This window comes from Alligator mississippiensis, chromosome 15 (assembly GCF_030867095.1).
Source record: "Alligator mississippiensis isolate rAllMis1 chromosome 15, rAllMis1, whole genome shotgun sequence".
NCBI classification, from domain to species: domain Eukaryota; kingdom Metazoa; phylum Chordata; order Crocodylia; family Alligatoridae; genus Alligator; species Alligator mississippiensis.
This window is the reverse complement of record NC_081838.1, coordinates 25,110,056-25,131,455: the sequence shown is the minus strand read 5'-3', so window position 1 is coordinate 25,131,455 and position 21,400 is coordinate 25,110,056. Positions and strand designations below refer to the sequence as shown.

At 61.2% G+C, this 21,400-nt stretch overlaps 2 protein-coding genes and 1 non-coding gene across 3 annotated transcripts; 2 read left to right on the top strand and 1 right to left on the bottom strand.

Moving 5' to 3' along the window:
- The first annotated feature begins 9 nt into the window (after window positions 1–9).
- On the top strand, window positions 10–2,642 carry SLC25A35 (solute carrier family 25 member 35). The gene is made up of 5 exons (XM_006271846.4): window positions 10–859; window positions 1,189–1,254; window positions 1,422–1,574; window positions 1,660–1,794; window positions 2,085–2,642. Exons 1-5 carry the CDS (start codon window positions 134–136, stop codon window positions 2,259–2,261), a joined length of 1,257 nt encoding a protein of 418 aa, XP_006271908.3. The 5' UTR covers window positions 10–133; the 3' UTR covers window positions 2,262–2,642.
- Window positions 2,643–3,147: 505 nt separating this feature from the next.
- On the top strand, window positions 3,148–14,873 carry PFAS (phosphoribosylformylglycinamidine synthase). Its single transcript, XM_059718347.1, has 29 exons — window positions 3,148–3,225; window positions 3,701–3,850; window positions 4,226–4,361; window positions 4,464–4,569; window positions 5,376–5,562; window positions 5,846–5,951; window positions 6,118–6,258; window positions 6,434–6,558; window positions 6,669–6,797; window positions 7,056–7,187; window positions 7,313–7,441; window positions 7,731–7,804; window positions 8,087–8,243; window positions 8,345–8,406; window positions 8,738–8,899; window positions 9,337–9,456; window positions 9,608–9,739; window positions 9,859–10,089; window positions 10,611–10,791; window positions 10,898–10,981; window positions 11,331–11,486; window positions 11,632–11,751; window positions 12,077–12,222; window positions 12,436–12,646; window positions 12,827–12,918; window positions 13,117–13,231; window positions 13,339–13,509; window positions 13,664–13,816; window positions 13,923–14,873. Exons 1-29 carry the CDS (start codon window positions 3,165–3,167, stop codon window positions 14,243–14,245), a joined length of 4,092 nt encoding a protein of 1,363 aa, XP_059574330.1. The 5' UTR covers window positions 3,148–3,164; the 3' UTR covers window positions 14,246–14,873.
- Window positions 14,874–20,806: 5,933 nt separating this feature from the next.
- Window positions 20,807–20,888, bottom strand: TRNAS-CGA (transfer RNA serine (anticodon CGA)). Its single transcript has one exon. It is a non-coding gene; the product is annotated as a tRNA-Ser (tRNA).
- Between the last annotated feature and the right edge of the window lie 512 nt (window positions 20,889–21,400).

Here is a 21,400-nt window from a genome sequence, read left to right as displayed (position 1 = left end):
CCTCTGTCCTGCGTTGGGGGGGCTGGAGACCCTGAGCTGGGGGGGGGGAATGCAGCCCGGATGCCTGGACTCTCTCCAGCTCGAGTAGGGAGGAGCTGGGAGAAGTGACTCAAGATGGGATTAGCCAGGATTAATGAGGTGCGGCAGCCACAAGAGGCCGGGAAAGGACCCAGGCGCCCAGCTGCCCGCCCCCCCACACACACACACACACACCTGGAAGGGACTCGGGTGTCTGGGAGCCACGCCCCCCCCAACCACAGAGGGAACCTTAAGCCTCTGGAGCAGCCCCCTTTCCACTGCTGACACCACCCAGAGGGGGCGTGGCCTAAGGGGCATGCTTGCAGGGGATGCTCCCCATTGGCTCCCTGGCAGGCAGGAGGCGAGGCTGCCGGCAGAACACCGGTGGGCAGGGAACGGGCAGCCCAGTGGTGGCGACCTGGAAAGTGGGAGCTCCCCTGGCCCCGACCCCCAGACCAGGGGAGGGGGCATGGACTTTGCACTGGGGGGGCTGGCAGCCTGCGGCGCCTGCCTGCTGACCAACCCACTGGAGGTGGTAAAAACGCGCATGCAGCTGCAGGGGGAGCTGCAGCCCCGTGCTGGCGCCCGGCCCTACCGCCATGTGCTGCAGGCACTGGCCGCCATCGCCCGGGCCGACGGTGCCACTGCGCTGCAGCGTGGCCTGGCCCCGGCCTTGCTCTACCAGTTGGCCATGAACGGCTTGCGCTTGGGCATCTATGGCCTGGCTGAGAGTGCCGGCTGCACCCGCCACCCCGACGGGCACCTCAGCCTGCCCCGCTGTGCCATTGCTGCTGCCTTGGCAGGGGTGCTGGGGGCCGTGGCTGGCAGCCCCCTCTACCTGGTGAGTCCATAGGGGGGGCCTGGCACTGGGAGCACTCTCCAGATGGGGAGTCCCTAGGTGGGCACAGGAGGGCTGGCTGGGGTCTGTGGCTGGGAGCATCCTTTAGTTGGGGAGTCCCTGGGTGGTTGCAGCGGGCATAGGCCGGGGTATAAAAGTGGCTAGCTGACACCTCTTGCTGGGGAGACCCTTGGTGATCACGGGGGATCTGGCCGGTGTCCTGGAGGCCGTGGCTGAGAGCACCCTCCACCTGGGGAGTCCCTGGGCGGGGGTCACAGGAAGGCTGTGGAAGGGTGGTGGGGTTAAGCTCATGTGCCCATCCATCCGGGCAGGTGAAGACACACATCCAGGCACAGTCAGCTGCAGAGATTGCTGTGGGGCACCAGCACCAGCACCAGGTGAGGGGGCCGGGCCAACCCCGCCCCTCCCCTCCCCCATCATGGCCCCTGAGCCCACCCCCAAATCCCAGCACCTGATAGCTCAGGGCCAAATGACTGGATCTCCTGAGCTGGGGGGGGGGGGAGACCTGGACTGCCCCTTGACCCCTGTCCCGTGCCAACCCCAGGGCATGGTGCAGGCGCTGAGGCAGATCTGGAGGGCACAGGGTGTGGCTGGACTGTGGCGTGGGGCAGGATCAGCGGTGCCACGTGTGGCCGTGGGTTCAGCCACCCAGCTCAGCACCTTCTCATCTGCCAAGGATATTGTCGACCAGCTTGCGGTGAGCACCGGGCAGAGGGCAGGGAAGGGTGAAGGTTCCCTGGCCCCTCCCCAAAACTGATTTCCACCCCCTTCCCCCGCCCCAGGTGTTCCCAGCGGGTGGCTGGCAGGTGGCGCTGGCGGCCGGCATGAGCAGCAGCGTGGCTGTGGCCGTGGCCATGACGCCCTTTGATGTGGTCAGCACCCGCCTCTACAACCAGCCCGTCGGGCCCCGCGGGCAGGTGAGCAGGGCGGGAGCGGTACCCCTCACTCCTGACCTGCAACCCTCACTGGGCCCAATCGGTCCCCCCCCTTTCCCAGTAGCTCTGGGCCCAGCGGGTGCTCCTCACTCCCAACCCACAGCATCTCCCCACAGAGCGTGCCCCTTACTCCCAACCTGCAACCCCTAGCCCAGTGGGTGCTCATCACTCCTGACCCCTACCGGTGCCCCTCACTCCCGACCTGCAGGGCCCCACCGCGGGTGCCCCTCACACCCAGCGCCATGGGCCACCTCATGCTGTTGTCCCCGCAGGGGCTACTGTACCGGGGCGTGGCCGACTGTTTCGCCAGCACCGTGCGTGCTGAGGGCATCCTGGGCCTCTACAAGGGCCTCGGGGCCTGCTACTTCCGCATGGGGCCCCACACAGTGCTGAGCCTCCTCTTCTGGGACCAGCTGCGCCGGCTCTGGGCCTGCTACGGCCAGCGGTGACCTGGGGCTGGGCCCTGCCCGTGTCAGTGACGGGCGCAGGCTCCCTGCACGCTGCGGCGGGGCCATCTGCACCCCCCCCTCCGCTCCATCAACTGCGAGACCAGCCTGGGGTCATGCCCCCAGTCTTACCCGTGCCCCCACTCCTGACCACAGCCCCCCATTGGTGCCCCTCACTGCCACCCCACACACCCCATGTGGGGTCCCACTGGTGCCCCTCACTCCTGACCCACAGCCCCCTGGGGCCACCGTGCTGCCCCTCACTCCCAACCCGCACACTCCACCTGCCACCTGGGGCCCCACTGGTACCCCTCAGGCGCCCCGCAGCTCCCTGCCCCCTCCCTGGCGCCTGCTGTAACGAGCTGAATAGAAACTGAATCTGCATCCGCTGTGTCTGCCTCTACCTCTGCCTGCGGCGATGCCCCCCCTAACTGCCCCCTCCCCACCGCAGGTGCCCCCTGGTAGGAGCCCCCCTGCCCTGGAGGCCCCACCCCCCTCCCGGTGGCGCAATGGGAGGCAGAAGTGGGGGCAGGGGGCAGTGACCGCTGGGCCGCAGCAAAGGCCTCTGGGTAGATTGGGAAACTGGGGCGGGATTGGGAAACTGAGGCAGAGAACCTAGGCGTCCTGCCCTGCCCCGCCCCCCCCCCGCCCCAGCCGGGCAGCGCGTGACAGTCACGGTGCCCCCGCGTGAGCCGGGCCGCTGCCTCCCCGCTCCAGTCCCCAGCTCCGGGAGTCCCGGGATGCCAGAGCGGGGGGGCCCGGCCGCCCGGGCTCCCTGCCCGCGTGGGGAGGGGGCGGGGCCGCGGCCGCGCGGGGTCTTTGAGCACGCGGGGGTGGGGCGCCTGGGTCCGGCCACGATCGATCCAGGCGGCTCCCACGTGCGGGGGGCGGGGCCAGGACCCTCCAATGGGCGCCGCCCCCCGCCCGCGCCTCCCTCGAGCCAGCACTCGGCGCGGAGCCGGCGGAGGTGCGGGGCGCGGGGTCGCAATGCCGGGCGTCTAGGAGCCTGGACGCCTGGTGCCCTCTCCGCGGAGGGAGGGGGGTGCTGGGAGTTTGGGCTCCCGGTCCTTTCTCGGGGGGGCGGGCTCGATCCTGCCTGGGGGCGGGGCCCGGACTCCCGGGTCCTTTCTCAGCACGGGGAGCGCTGGGCGCGGAGGTCTAGGGCCCGGCCTCCTGGGTCCTTGCGGGGGGCGGGGAGGGGCTCGGAGAGGCTGGCGCATGTTAGCCGGAGGAGCGGTCCCGGGGGGCTGGGAGCCCGGACATCTGGGTCCCAGGGGCTGGGCGGGGGGAGGGCTGTTGAGTTGGGCTAGGGGCATGGGTTCAATTGGGGGCGGGGGGAGCTTGGACGCCGGGGTTCCTTGGTTCATGGTGGGCGGGGGTCTCGGTGCTGGGGGGGCTGTGCTGTGGCCCCCGTTGACCCCCGTCTCTCTCACCACCCCCAGCAGGCGCCATGGGGGTGTTGCACTACTATGTGCGCCCGGGGGGGTCCGGGCTGGAGCAGGGTCCCGGGGCGCGGCTGCGGGCAGCACGGGGGGCACTGGGGGGGGCTCGTGCCGTCGCCCTCGAGCTCTGCTACAACGTCAGCTGGACCGGTAAGGCGGGAGGGTCTGGGTTGGGGGCAGGCAGGGGACAGCTGAGAGCTGTAGTGCATGCTGGCCAATGCCCCCCACACTGCAGACAGGGTAGCAGGGAGTCTTCCTGGGTGGGAGGGGTGCCAGGGTCCTGGTGCATGCTAGGTAACGACCCTCTGGTGCAGGGGGGGAAGGTGGGGATGCTAGGACCCCAGTGCATGCTGGGTAATACCTCCCTGTGGTGCAGGGGGGCAAGGTGGGGACTCTTTCTGGCATGGGGTGCCAGAAGCACTAGTGCCTGATGGTTAATAGCCCCTCTGGTGCAGGGCGGGTGGTGGGGACTCTTCCTGGGTCAGGGGTGCCAGTGTCCCAGTGCATGCTGGGTAACTCCTGCAGGCTCCTCGCCACCGGACTCACGGGAGACACAGGTGCTGCACTGGCTCTTCGGCTGCCCCTTTGCCGTGGACGATGTCGCCCCCAAGTCCTTCCTGCGCCCCGAGCCCCACGACCTGCTCATTGAGATCGGGCCCCGGTGAGTCCCTGGGTGGGCACGGCTGTGGGGGAGGGGTGATCCCACTCCCCAGTTTTTCCTGGGGTGGGGGCAGGGCCAGGTTTAACCCTTTCCCGGCCCCAGGCTGAACTTCTCAACCCCGGCCTCCACCAACGCCGTATCTGTGTGCCGCTCCGCCGGACTGGATGCCGTAGACCGGGTGGAGTGTTCTCGTCGCTATCTGCTGCAGGTGAGTGGGGAGGGGGCTGGGGGCAGGGCTAGCCATTTCCCTACCTCACCACCCCCATCAAATCCTTTAGCCTTATGTTCCTGGTGTATTTTCCAGATTTTTTTTTTTACTGACAGTCAAACTTCTTTTACTGGCGCACGTTTTCACCAACAGGTGTTTTTTCCAGAGGACACTGGTCTCACCTGGACTGGCCCCACCTTGCTGCTAGGCACCGCCCTGCTGCCCAGCCTCAGCTGGGAGGGCTGGGGTCCAACACTGGGGCCTCACATTCACTAGTCACAGAAGTAAAAAGAATTGAGCATTAGGAAAAAAAAATGGGGGTTAAAAAACTGTTCTTGAGTCAGCAATAAAAAACTTGGCTTCAATGATGGGTTTGCATGATGCTGTCCTCTGCTCACCCATCACCAGGGTCCCCCTACCTGTTCCCACACTACCTATTCCCACACCCAGATACACACAATAACCCCTGCTCTGACCGAGCCATATTACAGGCAGCTGCTGCAGCAGCACAAGGCTGCGTCCCAGCATGGACACCAAGGGACACTGCTGTGTTTTCTCCATTAGAGATACCAAGTGTTTTTACTGACACCTAAAATATTTTACTGACTATGCTGATGTTTTTAGCTCATTTTTCTCTTTTTTTTTTTTTTTTTTTATAGGTAGCCAATAAATGGTCTGGCAGTAGCCAGCTTGCTTCCCTACAGGCCCATTGTGTGTTGGGGGAGTATTGCCTTGGTTTCGGGCCTCCCTGACTTTGCACCGTGGGAGGGAGGGACTAGGTCTGACCCCTCTTCCCCTCCCCACAGTTCCCAGAGCACCCCTCCCCTGAGGAAGAGGCACGCATAGTGGAGGCGCTGGGTGATCGCATGACGGAGCAGCGCTACCTTGAGCCTATCGCCAGCTTTGCTGTCGCTGCCCGCCCTGCCCCCGTGTTTCCCGTGGATGTGCTGGGGCAGGGTCGCACCGCTCTCAAACATGCCAATCAGGAGCTGGGTATGTGTCCCAGCACCGGGGGAGGGGGGGCGGACACATCAGTGGGATGCCCAGTGTGGGACCCATCAGTTCTGCTATAACATCAACTGGACCAGTTATGGGGAGGGGCTGGGGGTGGCAGGGGATCCTGGGAGCGGGGGAAAAGGGGCTTATGGGGGACAAATGGTGTTGGGAGAGCACATGGCTCCTCCCTCCCTGGTACCCCAGATCCATGCTTCTTGGGGCTTTGTCCCCTGACCGACCTATCACCCCCCATTTCCTCCTGTGCACCTCCCACCCCCAGGGCTGGCATTTGACGAGTGGGACCTGGACTTCTACACACGGCTCTTCCAGCGCGTTGGGCGCAACCCCACCAGCGTCGAGTGCTTCGACTTGGCCCAGTCCAACAGGTGCCTGTGGTAGCAGCACATGGTTGGGGGGGGAGCGGTGGCAGTGGCGTCACTTGGTTGGGGGGGAGCAGTGGCAGTGGCAACACATTGTTCTGGGGAGGTAGGGCTGGTGTCCGTGCATCCTTGCCTGGCCCAGTGCCCGCTTATCCGTCCATCCCCCTGCCAGCGAGCACAGCCGGCACTGGTTCTTCAAGGGGCAGCTGCGGGTGGATGGGCAGGAGCTGCCGCAGTCGCTCTTCCAGGCCATCATGAGCACCCAGGACTCAAGCAACCCCAACAATGTCATCAAGTTCTCCGACAACAGCAGGTGCCTCCTGGGGACACCAGGCGAGTGGTGTCCGGGGCAGAGGAGGATCCATCCTCCTTCGCTGCCCTGGGGCATGATTCGGTTGGTGTGGGAAGGGGTATGTGGCTGGTGGGGAGGGCATGGGGGGCCGGGTCCCAGCAGCTGTGGCTGGACCCTCCACACCACGTACCCCCAGTGCCATCCAAGGCCGAGCTGTCCTGGCGCTGTGGCCCAGTGACCCCACACGGCCGAGCCCCTTCGAGAAGCGAACGACTACACGGCACGTCGTCTTCACTGCCGAGACCCACAACTTCCCCACTGGTGTGTTGGGGGTGGGGGCGGAGCAAGGGTGGCATGGAGGGGGCAGAGCTGGTGGTGGGGAAGTGGGGTCTGCCCATCCCCCAGCTCACCCCATGCTGCCCCCACGGCAGGCGTGGCCCCATTCAGCGGCGCCACAACAGGCACGGGCGGGCGCATCCGGGACGTTCAATGCACAGGGCGTGGCGCCCACGTCATCGCCGCCACCGCCGGGTACAGCTTTGGCAACCTGCACATCCCCGGTAAGGGGCCCCCTGACTCTTTTGTCTCCTGTTCTCTCCCAGTCCTGCCCAGTACCCCTTCCCCACCTCCACAATCCTCCCAGCCCCCTTGCCCAGGCTGTGGCCATAATGCCGCCCATCCAGGGACGTTGCTTCTAGCCACATGCCAGGCTCCCCCCAACATCAGGACCCAGACAAACTTGGGTGTAGGGGAGAAGGCTGTGGGGCACCCCAGCATCTAGGCACACCTGACCTCCCTCTCTTCACTGCCTCCCACAGGCTACCCACTGCCGTGGGAGGATGCAGCGCTGCCCTACCCGGAGGCCTTTGCTCGCCCACTGGAGGTGGCTATTGGGGCCAGCGATGGTGCCTCTGACTATGGCAACAAGTTTGGGGAGCCTGTCCTGGCCGGTGAGCCTCAGGGTAGGGGTAGGGTGAGGCTGGGGGGCCTAGGCTAGCACTGAGGGCCTGGGTGGGGGGACCAAGGGAGCTGGGGGTCCACAGCACTAATGTGCTGGGCGGCCTGGTGGGCGCAGGCTTCGCACGTTCCTTTGGGCAGGTGCTGGCGGACAAGCGGCGCCGTGAGTGGATCAAGCCCATCATGTTTAGCGGTGGCATTGGTGCCATCGAGGATGCCCATGTGCGCAAGGAGCCTGCCCAGCCTGGTGAGAGCTGAACCCCTCCCCCCGCTTCCAACCCAGCGAGACCCCGACACCACAGCTCCCTTCTGGTATACATTTCATATATCATGCAACATGATCAACTGAGCTGCGCCGTAAATGCAACATGTGACCTTGAAACACTCCTGTATACCCCCCAGGGCTCCCTTTTCCTGGGCTTTAGCTTCCCCAGGGGCTGGGGGATATTCAGGGAAGCAGGGGCTGTGGGGCCTCAAGTTCCCTGTCCCCCCTGTGTGCATGCCTGGGTCTCACTGTCCCCAAACCCCGCCCCCAGGCATGAAAGTGGTGAAGGTCGGGGGCCCTGTGTACCGCATTGGCGTCGGGGGCGGTGCCGCCTCCTCCATCCAAGTAAGAGCTTGGGGGGGGGGGGGGCAGGACAGGAGGGAGCAGAGGTCCTGGGTTGTTGCTATGATGAACTCCTCCCATATCCACACCCCAGGTGGAAGGGGAGAATGCAAGAGGTGGGGCACAATGCAGTGGGGGAGTTGGAACTCGGGAGTCAGGGGTTGTCATCATAACCCCCCCAGCTCCAAGAAAACGATGCAGTGGGGTACTTAGAGGTCAGATGCCGGAGTGTTGCTGTGGTGACGTGTGTGTGTGTGTGTGTGTGTGTGTGTGTTCCCGCTTCAGGTGCAAGGGGACAACACGGGGGAGCGGGACTGGGGCGCGGTGCAGCGTGGTGACGCCGAGATGGAGCAGAAGCTGCAGCGCCTGCTGCGCGGGTGTGTGGAGCTGGGCGACTGCAACCCTATCTGCAGCCTCCACGACCAGGGTGCTGGTGGCAATGGTGGGTGTGCAGGGGGGTCCCAAGGGTGGGGAGGGGCAGTACCCAGCCCTGGGTGACCACTCCCCCACCTTACTGTGCCTTCCTCCCCCCCCCCCCCCAAGGGAACGTGCTGAAGGAGCTAAGTGAGCCAGCCGGGGCCATCATCTTTGCCAGTCGTTTCCAGGTGCGTCATCCATCCCCCTCACCCCCAGATGCCCCAGCCTCTCCCCCTCCCCTACCAGCCAGCAGCAGATTCAGCCCCCCACAGATCTCCCAATTCTTCCCCCACCTCCTCCAGGTGTGCATTGTAGGCAGGACAGTACAGTACCTGCTTTGTAGCTGGGCTGTGAGCAGGGGACAGAAGGGCCCATGTGTCCCCCAGCCCTGCAGCTCCCCCTGCTGGCCTGGGGGTGTCCATGGCACACCCCCCTGCTGGCCTGGGGGTGCCCCCTACCCCCTCCAGTACCCCCGGGTCTCCCCCAGACACAGCCCAGCATGCACCCCTCTCCCAGCAGCTGGGAGACCCGACGCTGAGCGTGCTGGAGATCTGGGGGGCTGAGTACCAGGAGTCCAATGCGTTGCTGTTGCGTCCCCCCCACGCTGAGCTCCTGCAGCGCCTGGGTCAGCGGGAGCGCTGCCCAGTACAGCTCGTCGGCACTGTCACTGGTGATGGACGGGTAAGTGCCGGGGGCAGGGGGGAATGGACTGGGGGTCACATGGGGTGTGTGGACCTGGCTTGGGAGCATGTGGACAAAGGCAGGTCTGTGGAGGCACAGGGAGGATGGGTTTGGGGTATATGGGCCAGCCTTGGGGCAGGCATTGAGGTATGGACCAGGTGTAGGTGGTATGGACTACATAGGAAGGTATAGACCGAGGAGGCCAGGCAGGTATTTGGTGGGGGGGGTGCAGTATGCGCTAGGCAGAGGGGTACAGTCCAGGTGCAGGGGCCTACGGCCCAGGCAAGCAGGCACAGGTTGGCCCAGGGTGGGTGGCGGGTATTGACTGGGCACGGGGTGTGCAGGTACCAGACATATGGAATGGGAAGGGGTAATGGGCATAGACCAGGCTAGGAGGAGATCGATTGCTAACCTGCCTTCTTCTTGACTCTCCTCAGATCATTCTGGTGGACGATCTGGCGGCGCCAGTGCAGGAGGGGGACCCAGAGGAGGTGGGAGGATGCCCCACCCCCGTTGACCTGCAGCTTGAGTGGGTGCTAGGCAAGATGCCCCAGAAGGTAGGCGATGCCTGTATTTCCCCCCTCACCCCGAGCTCTAGCAGTCAGAGCTGGGGACAGAGATGTTGGGTGTCCTACAGCCGTTCTGCTGGCCTGGGGGTGTCCATAGCACCCCCCACAGGCAGTGACCCCACAGGCACTTGCGTTGCAGGAGTTCGAGCTGGCACGGGAGCAGTCTGTGCTGCGGCCACTGGAGCTGCCGCTAGGGCTCTCTGTGCACCAGGCCCTGGACCGTGTTCTGCGCCTGCCTGCCGTTGCCAGTAAGCGCTACCTCACCAGCAAGGTACATGCCTCTATGCCCATGGTGACCTTTCTGTGCCCGACTGGGGCCGACCTCATGCTCTCCCTGTGGCTGTGACCACCTCCTCACTCCACCCCCCCCCCCCCCCCCCCACAATGCAGGTGGACCGGTCAGTGACGGGGCTGGTGGCCCAGCAGCAGTGCGTGGGGCCACTGGCCACACCGCTGGCCGATGTGGCGGTGGTGGCACTGTCACCCTTCGAGACGCTGGGGGCGGCCACAGCACTGGGGGAGCAGCCAATCAAGGGGCTTTTGGACCCTAGTGCTGGTGCCCGCCTCTCGGTGGCCGAGGCCCTCACCAACCTCGTCTTTGCCCGCGTCACACATCTGCGCGTGAGTCTGGGGTAGTTGGCGAGGGTCTTGGGAGGCATGGGGTAGGGGCCAGGAGGCTGGGGAAGGGAAGAGCTGCTCAACTGAGGGGTCCCAGCTGGGGTAGGGTCCAGCTTGGGGGGTAGAGGCCTATGTCTGGGTGGATGTCCAGTAGGAATCGGGGTGGGAGTGTTGCCATAGGCTAGAGGGGGTCCTTGGGAGCGGTCTGATAGGGGGCCTGGGGGGGGATGTTCTTCAGGGGTTGGGGTGGCTGTCAGGGACTAAGGTTCAGGGGCTTGGTTGGGGGGGGGGTCCTTGTAGGATCCAGAAGGCACTGGAGGGTTTGGGAGGGGGTCCTTCAGGAGCTGGAAGATCTTGGGAGTCAATTGGGGTCTGAGGGGTCTGGTGGGGTTGTCCTGGTGGGGTCAGCAGGGGCTAGAGGGGGGTTGATGGAGTTTGGAGGTCCTGGTGGGACTGGTGGGGGGCCTGGGGAGGGGAGCTCCAGTCAACCCTGACTCCTCTCTCTTGGGGTGGGGGGAGACCAGGACGTGAAGTGCAGCGGGAACTGGATGTGGGCAGCCAAGGCCCCAGGGCAGGGAGCGGCACTGGCCGAGGCTGTAGGGGCGGCCGTGGCACTGCTAAGCCAGCTGGGCGTGGCCGTGGACGGTGGCAAGGACTCGCTCAGCATGGCCGCCCGTGTTGGCTCCCACACCGTGCTGGCTCCTGGTGAGAAATTCCCCTTCGTGACACCCCCCTCTCTGCCGTTCTGGGGCTCAATCCCCGCTTCCCACCCAGGCACAGGTCACTGATCCCCAATTACTATGACTCACAGGGACACTGGTGGTCTCAGCCTATGCCGTCTGCCCTGACATCACTGCCACTGTCACTCCTGACCTCAAGTGCCCTGATGGCAAAGGTGATGGGTTGCAAGAGGGAACTGTGGGGGGGGGACAGTTCTCTCTAGGTTCTCTAGCACACATAACATTTATGATGCAATGTCCTTTGGGAAGGGTGCCAAGAGTAGCAGCCATCCGAGTTTTCTCAGCCACGAGGTTGCTTAAAAGAGATGGAACATTTTCGTGGTTGGTTTGGGCAGCACCATCAATGAAACGTGTATTGGTGTTGGGCTCTGGGACTGGGACCAGAACTGGGATCTGGCCTGGACCCGCCCCGCCGGGGGTTGTAGATGGGAGCAGGGTTTGAGGTAACAGTGCATTGGGCCTGGTCCGCCTTGCCCCTGCTTGACCCCCTTCTCCCCTGCGCAGGGACCCTGCTGCATGTGGCGCTCAACCCGGGGCGGCACCGTCTGGGGGGCAGTGCCCTGGCTCAGTGCTATGGGCAGCTGGGAGACATCTGCCCCGACGTGGACAACCCCAGCATCCTGGCCGCTGCCTTCCGCGTCACCCAGGAGCTCCTTGAGGGTAAGTGGGGGAACCAGGGGAATTGCCCCGGATGGTGTTAACCCCTCACTACCTGGTGCAGTGGGTGTGGGAGACCATTAACCCCTCACCCACGAGGAAGCTATGCGGACCTCCCCTGTCCCACGCCGTGCCCATTCGCCCACAGAGTCGGCGCTGAGTGCAGGGCATGACGTGAGCGATGGGGGCCTTGTCACATGCCTGCTGGAAATGGCATTTGCTGGCAATTGTGGCTTGCAGGCCCAGCTCGACGCCTCGGGGGCCACCCGTGAGTACCCCCCGCCCCAACATCAGACCTCCTATAAGGACATCCCCTCACATCCCTCCCATTTTAGAACCTTTCAGTCCCCCCAACACCCCTCTACTCTGACACCCACCCCCCCCAGGTCCCCATCCCCAAGACCTGGCCTCAGTGCCCCCACCTTGCCCCAAAGCCTGGTCATGTCCCCCCTCCCCTTCCCAGTTGATTGGGCGGGGGCTGGTCTGACCATGAAAAGAATGCAGGAGGTGGAGTACAATGCAGTGGGGGAGTTGGAGGGCAGGACTCAGGGGTCATTGTCATTGTGACACTCCCCCGTCACCCCTTCTGCCAGCGCTGGAGGTGCTGTTCGCAGAGGAGCCAGGACTGGTGCTGGAGGTGCCACAGGCGGCAGCCGCAGACATCTGCCTGCGCTACCAGGAGGCTGGTGTCAGCTGCCTGCCCATCGGGCACACAGGCCCCCCTGGGCCTCAGGCCACGGTGAGGGAGCTGGGGGTCAGGAGTGAGGGGTACCACAGGGATGGAGGATAGGGGCTGTGGGTCAAAGGGGGGCAGGGGGCTGCAGGCCAAGAGTGAGGGGTACCAGTGGGTATAGGGGGCTGTGGGCTGGGAGTGAGGAGCACCAGCAGGGCTCGGGGGGCTGTGGGCTGGGAGCCAGGGGCCCAGCCCCCCCGACCCGTGCCCCACCCCCAGGTGAGCGTGCAGGTGGCCAAGCAGGAGGTGCTGTCCGAGCCCGTGGGGCTGCTGCGGGGGTGGTGGGAGGCCACGAGCTTCCAGCTGGAGCGGCTGCAGGCAGCGCCAGCCTGCGTGGAGCAGGAGGAGGCTGGCCTGGCCCGACGCACCGGCCCCACCTTTACCCTGACCTTCGACCCCGCCCAAGGGCTCCCCCTGCTGCACCATGTGGGTGAGTGGGGGGCAGAGGGGACCCAGGAGCTGCAGGTTGGGAGTGAGGGGTGCTGGTGGAGCAGCAGCTGTGGGTCGGCTGTGAGGGGCACCAGCAGGGCTGGGGAGTCCCAGATCCCAGCTGGTGGGGGGGAGCAACCTGGGGGAGGACAAGGCCCAACTGTGGGCCCCCCCAAACCAGAGCTGCTGGCGCCATGTGTGGCCGTCCTGCGTGAAGAGGGCAGCAACGGCGACCGCGAGATGGTGGCTGCGTTTGTCATGGCTGGCTTCCAGGTGAGCCCCGAGCGCAAGGAACCCAAGCGCCCCAGCTCCCACTGCTCTCCTTTCCCCTCCCCTGAGCGGGGAGAGAACCCAGGCATCCGGACTCCCAACCATCCTTGCTCAAAGTCCCCAATCCCCACTGCACCCCCCGGCCCATGAGCTGGGCCGAGGAATCCCAGCATCTAGGCTGAGGTAGCTGTGGCCCTGCAGGTCTGGGACGTCACCATGCACGACCTGTGCACCGGTGCTGTCTCCCTCGATGCTTTCCGCGGCCTCGTCTTCGTGGGCGGCTTCAGCTATGCCGATGTCCTGGGCTCTGCCAAAGGTCAGCACTGGTCCCCCGGATCAGGGCTGGGTCCTTGCCCCACCCCTCTCAGTACTCCCAAATAGGGCGGATGTGTTCCTCTCTGACCCTCAAGCTTCTTCCTCTAGGCTGGGCGGCAGCTGTGACCTTCCACCCTCGGGCCCGCGCCCAGTTTGAGGCCTTCCGGCGCCGCCGAAACACCTTCAGCCTTGGCGTCTGCAATGGCTGCCAGCTTATGGCCCTGCTGGGCTGGGTGGGCATCCCTGACTCTGACCTTGACCCTGACTCCCAGGGACCCGGTGAGCACAGGGATGGGACCAGATCAGGAGGTTGGGATGGAGGGGGCCAGCTGGGGATTGGGGGTAGAACTAAAGGGCTCAGCCTGGGTTGGGGGTCCAGGGCCCCACTGACCAGGCTGGGACCCCAGAGCTCACCCCATCTGTCCATCTGCAGAGGAGGTCCCACGGCCCGGGGTGCTGCTGGCACCGAACGAGTCTGGGCGCTTTGAGTCGCGCTTCGTGACGGTATCCGTGGGGCCAGGGCCAGCGCTCATGCTGCGTGGCATGGCTGGCTCCACTCTCGGTGTCTGGGTGGCCCATGGAGAAGGTACTAGCCCCCCTGCCCTGCCCTGCCCTGCCCTGCTGCGGGAGGACGGGGGTGAGTTCCCCTTGTCAGCGGGGTCCCTGGTCTCATCCCCCTCCCACACCCGCAGGCCGCGTGCAGTTCCGGAGCCCAGCAAGGCTGGCAGCAGCGGCCGAGAGGGGCCTGACCCCCCTGCGCTATGTGGATGACGGGGGCCAGCCCACGCAGGAATACCCACTTAATCCCAACGGCTCGCCACTGGGCATCGCGGGGATCTGCTCGCCTGACGGGCGCCACCTGGCCATGATGCCACACCCTGAACGCTGCGTGCTGCCCTGGCAGTGGCCCTGGATGCCACCGAGCTGGCGCCGTGACCTGCACATCTCACCCTGGCTACGCCTTTTCCAGAATGCCTATGACTGGTGCCTGTGCTACCCCCATGGCGAGCCCTGACCCCCCTTCCAGCCAACAAGGGCCACCACATTGCTCATGCCTGCCACCAGTAGGGTGACAGGGCACCCCCCCCAGCCCCACCCCCCCTGTCCTGCATTGGCCAATCAGTTCAGGTGGGGCTGAGGCCACACCCTCCACTGTACAATTGGCCAATCAGTGTGGGTAGGAATGAAGCCAGCCCCTTTCTTCCTGCAGTGCCTTGGGTGAAGCCACATTCCTGCCTTGCACTGGCCAATCAGTGCAGGTGGGGATGAGACTACGCCCCCTTCCTCCTACTGCGCCTTGAGCCAGGCCATGCTCCTTGTACTAACCAATCAGTGGAGGTTTCCCTACAGTGCTTGGGACCAAACCACACACCCTTTTTTGCCTTGGCCAGTCAATGGATTAAACTGCGCCCCTTTGTAGGTGTGGTCCAGGGCCAAGCCCTGCCCCCTCTGCTTTCATTGGCCAATCTTAAGTGCCTTAGAAACCAATCCCTGCCCTTCCCCTTGTTTTTCACCCACCCTGCATCGGCTCTTGGGAGCAGTCTAGGGTTCAACCCAGCCATCTTCTTCCTTGCTCTAGTCAGTCTGGCTGTAGGTGGACTAAGCCATGCCCCCTGAACCCTTGAATAAAAGGTCTGAGCCTGGCCTTGTGTCCTGGTGGTTGTCAGGGAGGCGGGGTAGGGGTTGTGTCTCCATGGGGGCCCCAGAGGCTGGGGCAGGGCTCCCTGGGGCACCCTCCCCCCCGGCCTATTGTCGCCCTTTCTCCAGGGTAGGCCCGGCTGAGCGCATACAGCCAGTGTGAATCGTGACCAGTAAATTGCATCCGAACTCGGTATCTCCTGCTTCCACAAAGCAGCTAGTAGGGACGGGGGTGAAGGGGAGTCTGGGGGCGATGTGGGCGTCTTGGTAGACCAAGTAGATACTTGATGACACTCCCTATGCCTGAAGAAGGGTGTTTGTGCCTGGAAGCTTGCAAAGAACAATTTTTCCATTTAGTTGATCTAATAAAAGATTCTGCATCTACCCAAAGGACCTTACCTGCCTTAGTAGACCCCAGACTCAATACAACTGCAGTGATGGCGATTGGGTTTTTGGGCTGCATTAATAGAAGCATCAGGTGCAAGGCATGGGAGGTGATATATCGCCCCTCTACTTGACGTGGGCTCAGCCTCGTCAATTGGTATTGTGCCATTCAGGACTCCATGGTTTAAAAAGGATGGGAAGAAGCTCAAGAGGGCCCGGAGGTGGCAACAAAGATCATGAAGGGCTTGGAAAGCACCCAGGAGGTGAGGCTGAAGGATCTGGGCAGGTTCAGCTGAAAGGAGGGACATGAGAGTGGCCTTCACATCATTGGAGGGCTTCTGGCAAGAAGAGGGGAAGCCCCTTGGCTGCAGAGAGGAGGATGGGGAGCAATGGCTTGAAGTTGGAGCAAAGTAGATTTAGGTAGGAAACCTGGAAACATTTCTCCACTCTTAAAGCAAGGGGGCTGTGGGATAGATGCTCAGGGGAATTGGGGACTCTCCATTGCTGAAGAGGTTCAAGGAGAGGCTAGACAGCCACTGGTCAGGGATGATCTAGGATGCCTGTTTTACTACAGAGATTTCCCAGGCTCTTCAGCTTTGCTGGTTGCTCCACGTGGCAGGTGGGCTTCAGACCTCCCCCAGACACCTGCAGAGGATGTTGCCTGCAGTTGGGGATGGGGCCAGGCTGTGCCAATTTTCTTCCTGGGACCAACCCCAGAGGGTCCTGCCTCAAGGATTTTGAGGGTCAGTCCAACACAAGATTTGGAGCCAGGACTAGTCAGGCTGGTATGGACTGGAGGGGGTTGGCCTTTCCCTGCAGCAGGGGCATGGCCTCTACCCGGGACATCTTGAGCATCTATTGACCACATTTCCTAGCAGCAGGACGCTGGCGGCCACGGTCCCCCTGATCTCCTTGTGGCAGGTTCAGGGAGGCCACATCTGTGCCATGGCAGGGTTGACAGTCATCTGATGTAGAGTTGGGATGAGGGGTTTGTCTGGGCTGGTTGCAGGCAAGACCCCACCATGGACCCAGTCCGCCTGAACAACAGCAGGTGGAAGCTTGGCCGGGAGCCACCACCCAGCCCCTACGTCCCTCAGGTCAACACTTGTCACCTGCATACGATGGCAGACATCCCTAAAGCTGTGGCCTGGCCACGGTGCATCTTCCATGGGGAGGTCTGTTACCCCACCAGGGCTCTGATTTCTGGAGAAGGCTGAGAGAAGCCAAAACAAAGTCATCCGGGCTGTGTGCTGGTTGCTTGGGATATCCTTGGGCAGGACAGCTACTTCCAGCAGAGGATACATGGATGCAGTCATGGCTGATCTGGGGCAGTCTCAGGCCCCTCCATGTCCATCCGACAGTCCAGCTTTGCCACCTTTACCTTGGAATGGGAGAGTTTTATCCCCTGCAGCTTCTTCTCTCTGTCTTGCTGGCCACATCTCTGAAAAAACAAGCTCTGGGCCAAGGAAGCAGGGAGACAGAATCACAACCCACAGCTCTGTCCAGGGCTCAGCTTCATGGCTGCCCTGCAGCTGGAGCCAAGGACCCTGCCAGCTCCAGGCATCTGCTCTGCAGGGGTGTAAAAGACAATTGAGGTCTCCCTTTCCATTGAAAGGACAGGCCTGGAATAGTGCTGGGCCACAAACAAACAGGGAGGAGCCACAATAGCCCAAAGAGGGAAAGAATTAGCTGCGAAAAACTGCCTATAGGTTTGGAACCAGACATGTAAAAGGGCAGGACAAGTTTCTTCTCCTCTCATCTAGCAGATGAAAAACCTACCAATGATTCAAGCCTTCTGGTCAATCTCACCAGCCCCGGCAGCTGGGGGCTTTGAACCTCCCTCCTGCAGGAGGAAACTCAGAAGAGCCATGATTCTATTGACTGCATCCATGTATCCTCTGCTGGAAGTAGCTGTCCTGCCCAAGGATATCCCAAGCAACCAGTGCACAAGCATATTGTTAGCACACTGATAGAGTCCACAAAGAGGAATATGCTTCACACTGCATATCACTGGGACTGTGCTATCTGTTGACGCTGCAAATCTATAATCGCTACTGCAATCAAGGAAATCCTTGGGGGTGTTGGACCTGAGTGAAATATTTTTGACAGTTCCACCAGACATTGGGCTGAAGGAGACCAAGTCCATTCTCAAACTCAGATGAAATTTGATATATAATTTGAAAAAAAAGCATAATCATTTTACATTTTGATGTTTTTAATAGAATTTTTTAACTGGGTTTATATATTTTTTTAAATAGTTATAATAGTTTACATGAAACATTTTAGGTAGCTTAACTTAGGGCCTTGTTATACAGTACATTTAGGTGGATTCTGGAGCTTCTAACCTCTGGACTGGCTGCATGTTAACACCTTTTAAGTGGCTTAAACCACTCATTATTTTGATTAAAGTTACACCATTCCAGGGCAGAATTATCTCCAATCTGTCTAATTTTGTTCCTGTTCCATTACTGTGTGGCCACATCCCACAGCTATTCTGCCCAAGTTGAAGTATTCCAGGATCCCAGAATGCAGTGGCCCCTCCTGACTTAGGAAGAGTGGGGACAGTGGGGTGCAGCAGGGTTGGACGTGGCACCTCATCCCCCAGGGACATCGGGAAGAGTGAGTGCTACAGCCTCCGAATGTCCAGCAGCTGCAGTGCCTTTATCCAGCCCAGGTCTGCTTCTGCCAGCAGTGGCACAAGGGGCACACACCACCTGAGCTCTGGAGAAAAATGGATCAGGCCCCACAGAATTCAGGCGGTGCCTGGCTGGTGGGAGGGGAGGGTAGTGGTCACCACCTGAGGTCCAGAGAAAAATTGATTAGGCCCCTTTGAACTCAAAGCAAGCAAGCTCCAATACAGCATCCCTGGAGCTCTCTAGTCTCACAGAAACTGTCATAGTGACTCTTCACTGAGAGGGTGCCTGCCAGGCTTCCCTGCTCTTAGCACAGAGTTGCTGTAAGTTGATGAGACCAAAGAGCCCCAGGGAAGCAGCTTGGTACTGTAGAGCTGTGGCAGCTCTGCACTCAGAACAGGACCAGATCAGAAACGCCATAGAAGCTGCTTCCTGTGAGTCTCTCTGACCATTGCAAGTGACACAGTGGTGGGCCCACTCTCTGTCCAGTAGGAGCAAAGAGATGATCCCGATCTGGTCCTTTGTTCCAATGGCCACAGACTTCCATTCCTCATTACCTGAGCAGGCAGAAGCAGTGGGGGAGCTGCTCATGCTGTTTCTGCTACACCTGCCTGCTGTTGGGGAGGAGTTGCAGACTTTGGTCCTTGGCCTCATAGTCCTGGGCAGCTGGAGAGGCCCTCTGGTAGGGCTGGGGGCCCAGACCTTTTGAAGGACTCCCGGTCCCAGCATTCACACTGCTGTCTTCTCATTTCTCCTGTCTCTGTATCCAGCAAGGGGAAAGAACAGCAGCACCATCATCTCTGGGCTCCAGAGCAACATGAAAGCAGGGGTCTAGGCAGACTCCACCATGATAAGCTGTGCAATCAGCACTCATTGTTCATGTAGAGCTCTGGCAAGAGCCTGTGCTAACCAGGCAGTGAGCTCAGAGCCCACTGTTCATGTGTGGGACAGCAAAAGTGGAAGGGCTTGCTCGGTTCCTGGATACACTAGTTAGTGGATCTCTAAGGAAGCTTATATTAGAAGCATAAGTTAGGACTTCACCTGTGCAACCCTAATTAAAGATATAATGGCCGCAAGCTAGCTGAGAGCCGATTTAGACTGGACATTAGGAAGAACTTCTTCACAGTTCGAGTGGCCAAGGTCTGGAACGGGCTCCCAAAAGAGGTGGTGCTCTCCCCTACCCTGGGGGTCTTCAAGAGGAGGTTAGATAGGCATCTAGCTGGGGTCATCTAGACCCAGCACTCTCTCCTGCCTATGCGGGGGGTCGGACTCGATCTATTGAGGTCCCTTCTGACCCTAACATCTATGAATCTATGAATCTACGCTAGCGAGATGCAGCCCCTCCCCAGTTTTATTCTAACCCTAGTCTAGTGGTTCACGAGTCACCAGCACCCTCTAGACATTTCAGGGTCCAGCCCAGGGATCCCTGCAAGTCCCCTCAGTGCGGGGCCATGTCTCTCCGATGCCACTTCAGTAGATGAGATGGTTTCTCCATTGCAGGTGGACCGATGCCTTCATCACTCAGCCATCACAGCTAGAGTGCAAAGGATTTGTAGGAGAAGACAGAGCAGAGGCCACTATGTCAGGCTTCAGGGCTGCCCTGGTGGAGATGTGGTAGGCAGGCACCTGGCCCATAATCACTTCGGGTCCTGGGCAGCTCTGGACACAACCCTGCTGCATTGTCAGGACTCCCAGACACATGCTGGTCCCAGCCCCCAGGGCAAAGGGGAGGGATTTGAAGTTGGTTTGCTAGTGTTTGCTTTGAAACAGCTTCTTATCCCTGCCAGCCTTGGCTCTGCTTCCCTGAAAACAGACCCTGCAGCTGTAGCCAGGGTCCCTGCCAGCCCTAGGTACCCAACCTGCTGGGGTGTAAAAGAAAATTAAGGTCCCCATATCCATCAAAAGGGTGGGCCTGGAATAGCACTAGTCCACAAGCAAACGGGGAAGAGCTGCAAGAGCCAAAGGGGGAAAGAATTAACTGCACAAAACTGCCCGTAGGTTTGGAGCCAGGTGTGAGCAAGCGTAAGACGAGTTTCTTCTCTCACCTGGTGGGTAAAAAAACCCACCGGTGATCCAAGCCTTCTGGCCAATCCTACCAGCCCCAGGTGTTGTGGGCTTTGAACCTTGCTCCTGTGGGGGGACACTCAGAAGAGTTATAATTCTACGCTAGCGAGATGCAGCCCCCCCCCCCCCCCCAGTTTTTTTCTAAACCTAGCCTAGTAGTTCATGAGTCACCAGCATCCTCTAGACATTTCAGGTCCCTCCCAGGGATCCCTGCAAGTCCCCTGAATATGGGGCTATGTCTTTTTGATGCTGTCTGGAGGTTGGTTCCCAATTGCAGGTGGACCACAGCGTGGGAGGTGCTGAAGACTGTACGTGATGTTCTTCCAGGTCCCTGGGGAAATTACAGCAGAAAATACCAGGCTCCATTGGTATGACAAGGCCCAACCCAAGATGGGGAACTCTGCTCCCCACCTAGAGACTGCCCCCCCCAGTGGAAATCCAAGCCCGGAGACTCTCCCTGCAGGGAATCCCAAAGCCGGGTAAACCTGTGAGGTGCAGAGATGGCTGCTAAAATGCCACACTGCCAGCTGCTGGGCCAGGAAAAATGATAGGGGAGGGGTTCTGTTTGCTGGGAAGAGGTTGAGATATTAAGGTGAGAGGAGACAAGGTGGACAAGTGGTGAAGGTGATGGACTGCTAATCCACTGTGCTCTGCACGCGTGATTTTGAATCCCACCCTTGTTGGAGTCTTTTGCTCAGTGCCTGGTGCCTCGGGGGACTGTATACCATCTGTCCCAGTACAAGTACAGGATGGAGTTTGCAGAGGGCTAGCATAGCTTTGCCCAAAGGTTTCCAGGAGAGGGAGGATGCTGCTCTCCATGCCTCAGCCTTCGTCTCCAGAGCCCTAAAACAAAGCACCGCTGTGAGCAGGATTCGAACCTGCGTGGGGAGCCCCCATTGGATTTCGAGTCCAACGCCTTCACCACTCGGCCATCACAGCCAGGATGGAAAAAGTCCCTAAGAGGAGGTAGAACAGAGGCCTCCATGTCAGGCTCCAGGATTGCCCTGGTGGAGATTGGGCAGGTAGTTAGGCCCTTTGGGTCCTGGGCAGCTCTAGACAGACATGAACCTGCCGCACTGTCAGGGCTCCCAGACACATGCTGGTCCCAACCCCCAGGGCGAAGCCGGGGGGGGGGGGGGGGGGGGGGCGGTTAGGATTTGGGGTTTGTTTGCAAACGGTTATCTTGAAATAGCTTCTTATCCCCACCAGCCTTAGCTTGGCTGCCCTGAAACCACAGCTTGCATCTATAGCCAGGGACCCTGCCAGCCCCATGTGCCCTCTCTGCTGGGGTGTAAAAGAAAATTTCCATCAGAAGGGTGGGCCTGGAATAGCAGCGGTCCACCAGCCAATAGAGAGGAGACGCAAGACCCAAAATGGAAATTAGCCATGCAAAACTGCCTATAGGATTGGAGCCAGGCATGAAAAAGGGCAGGACGTGTTTCTTCTCCGCT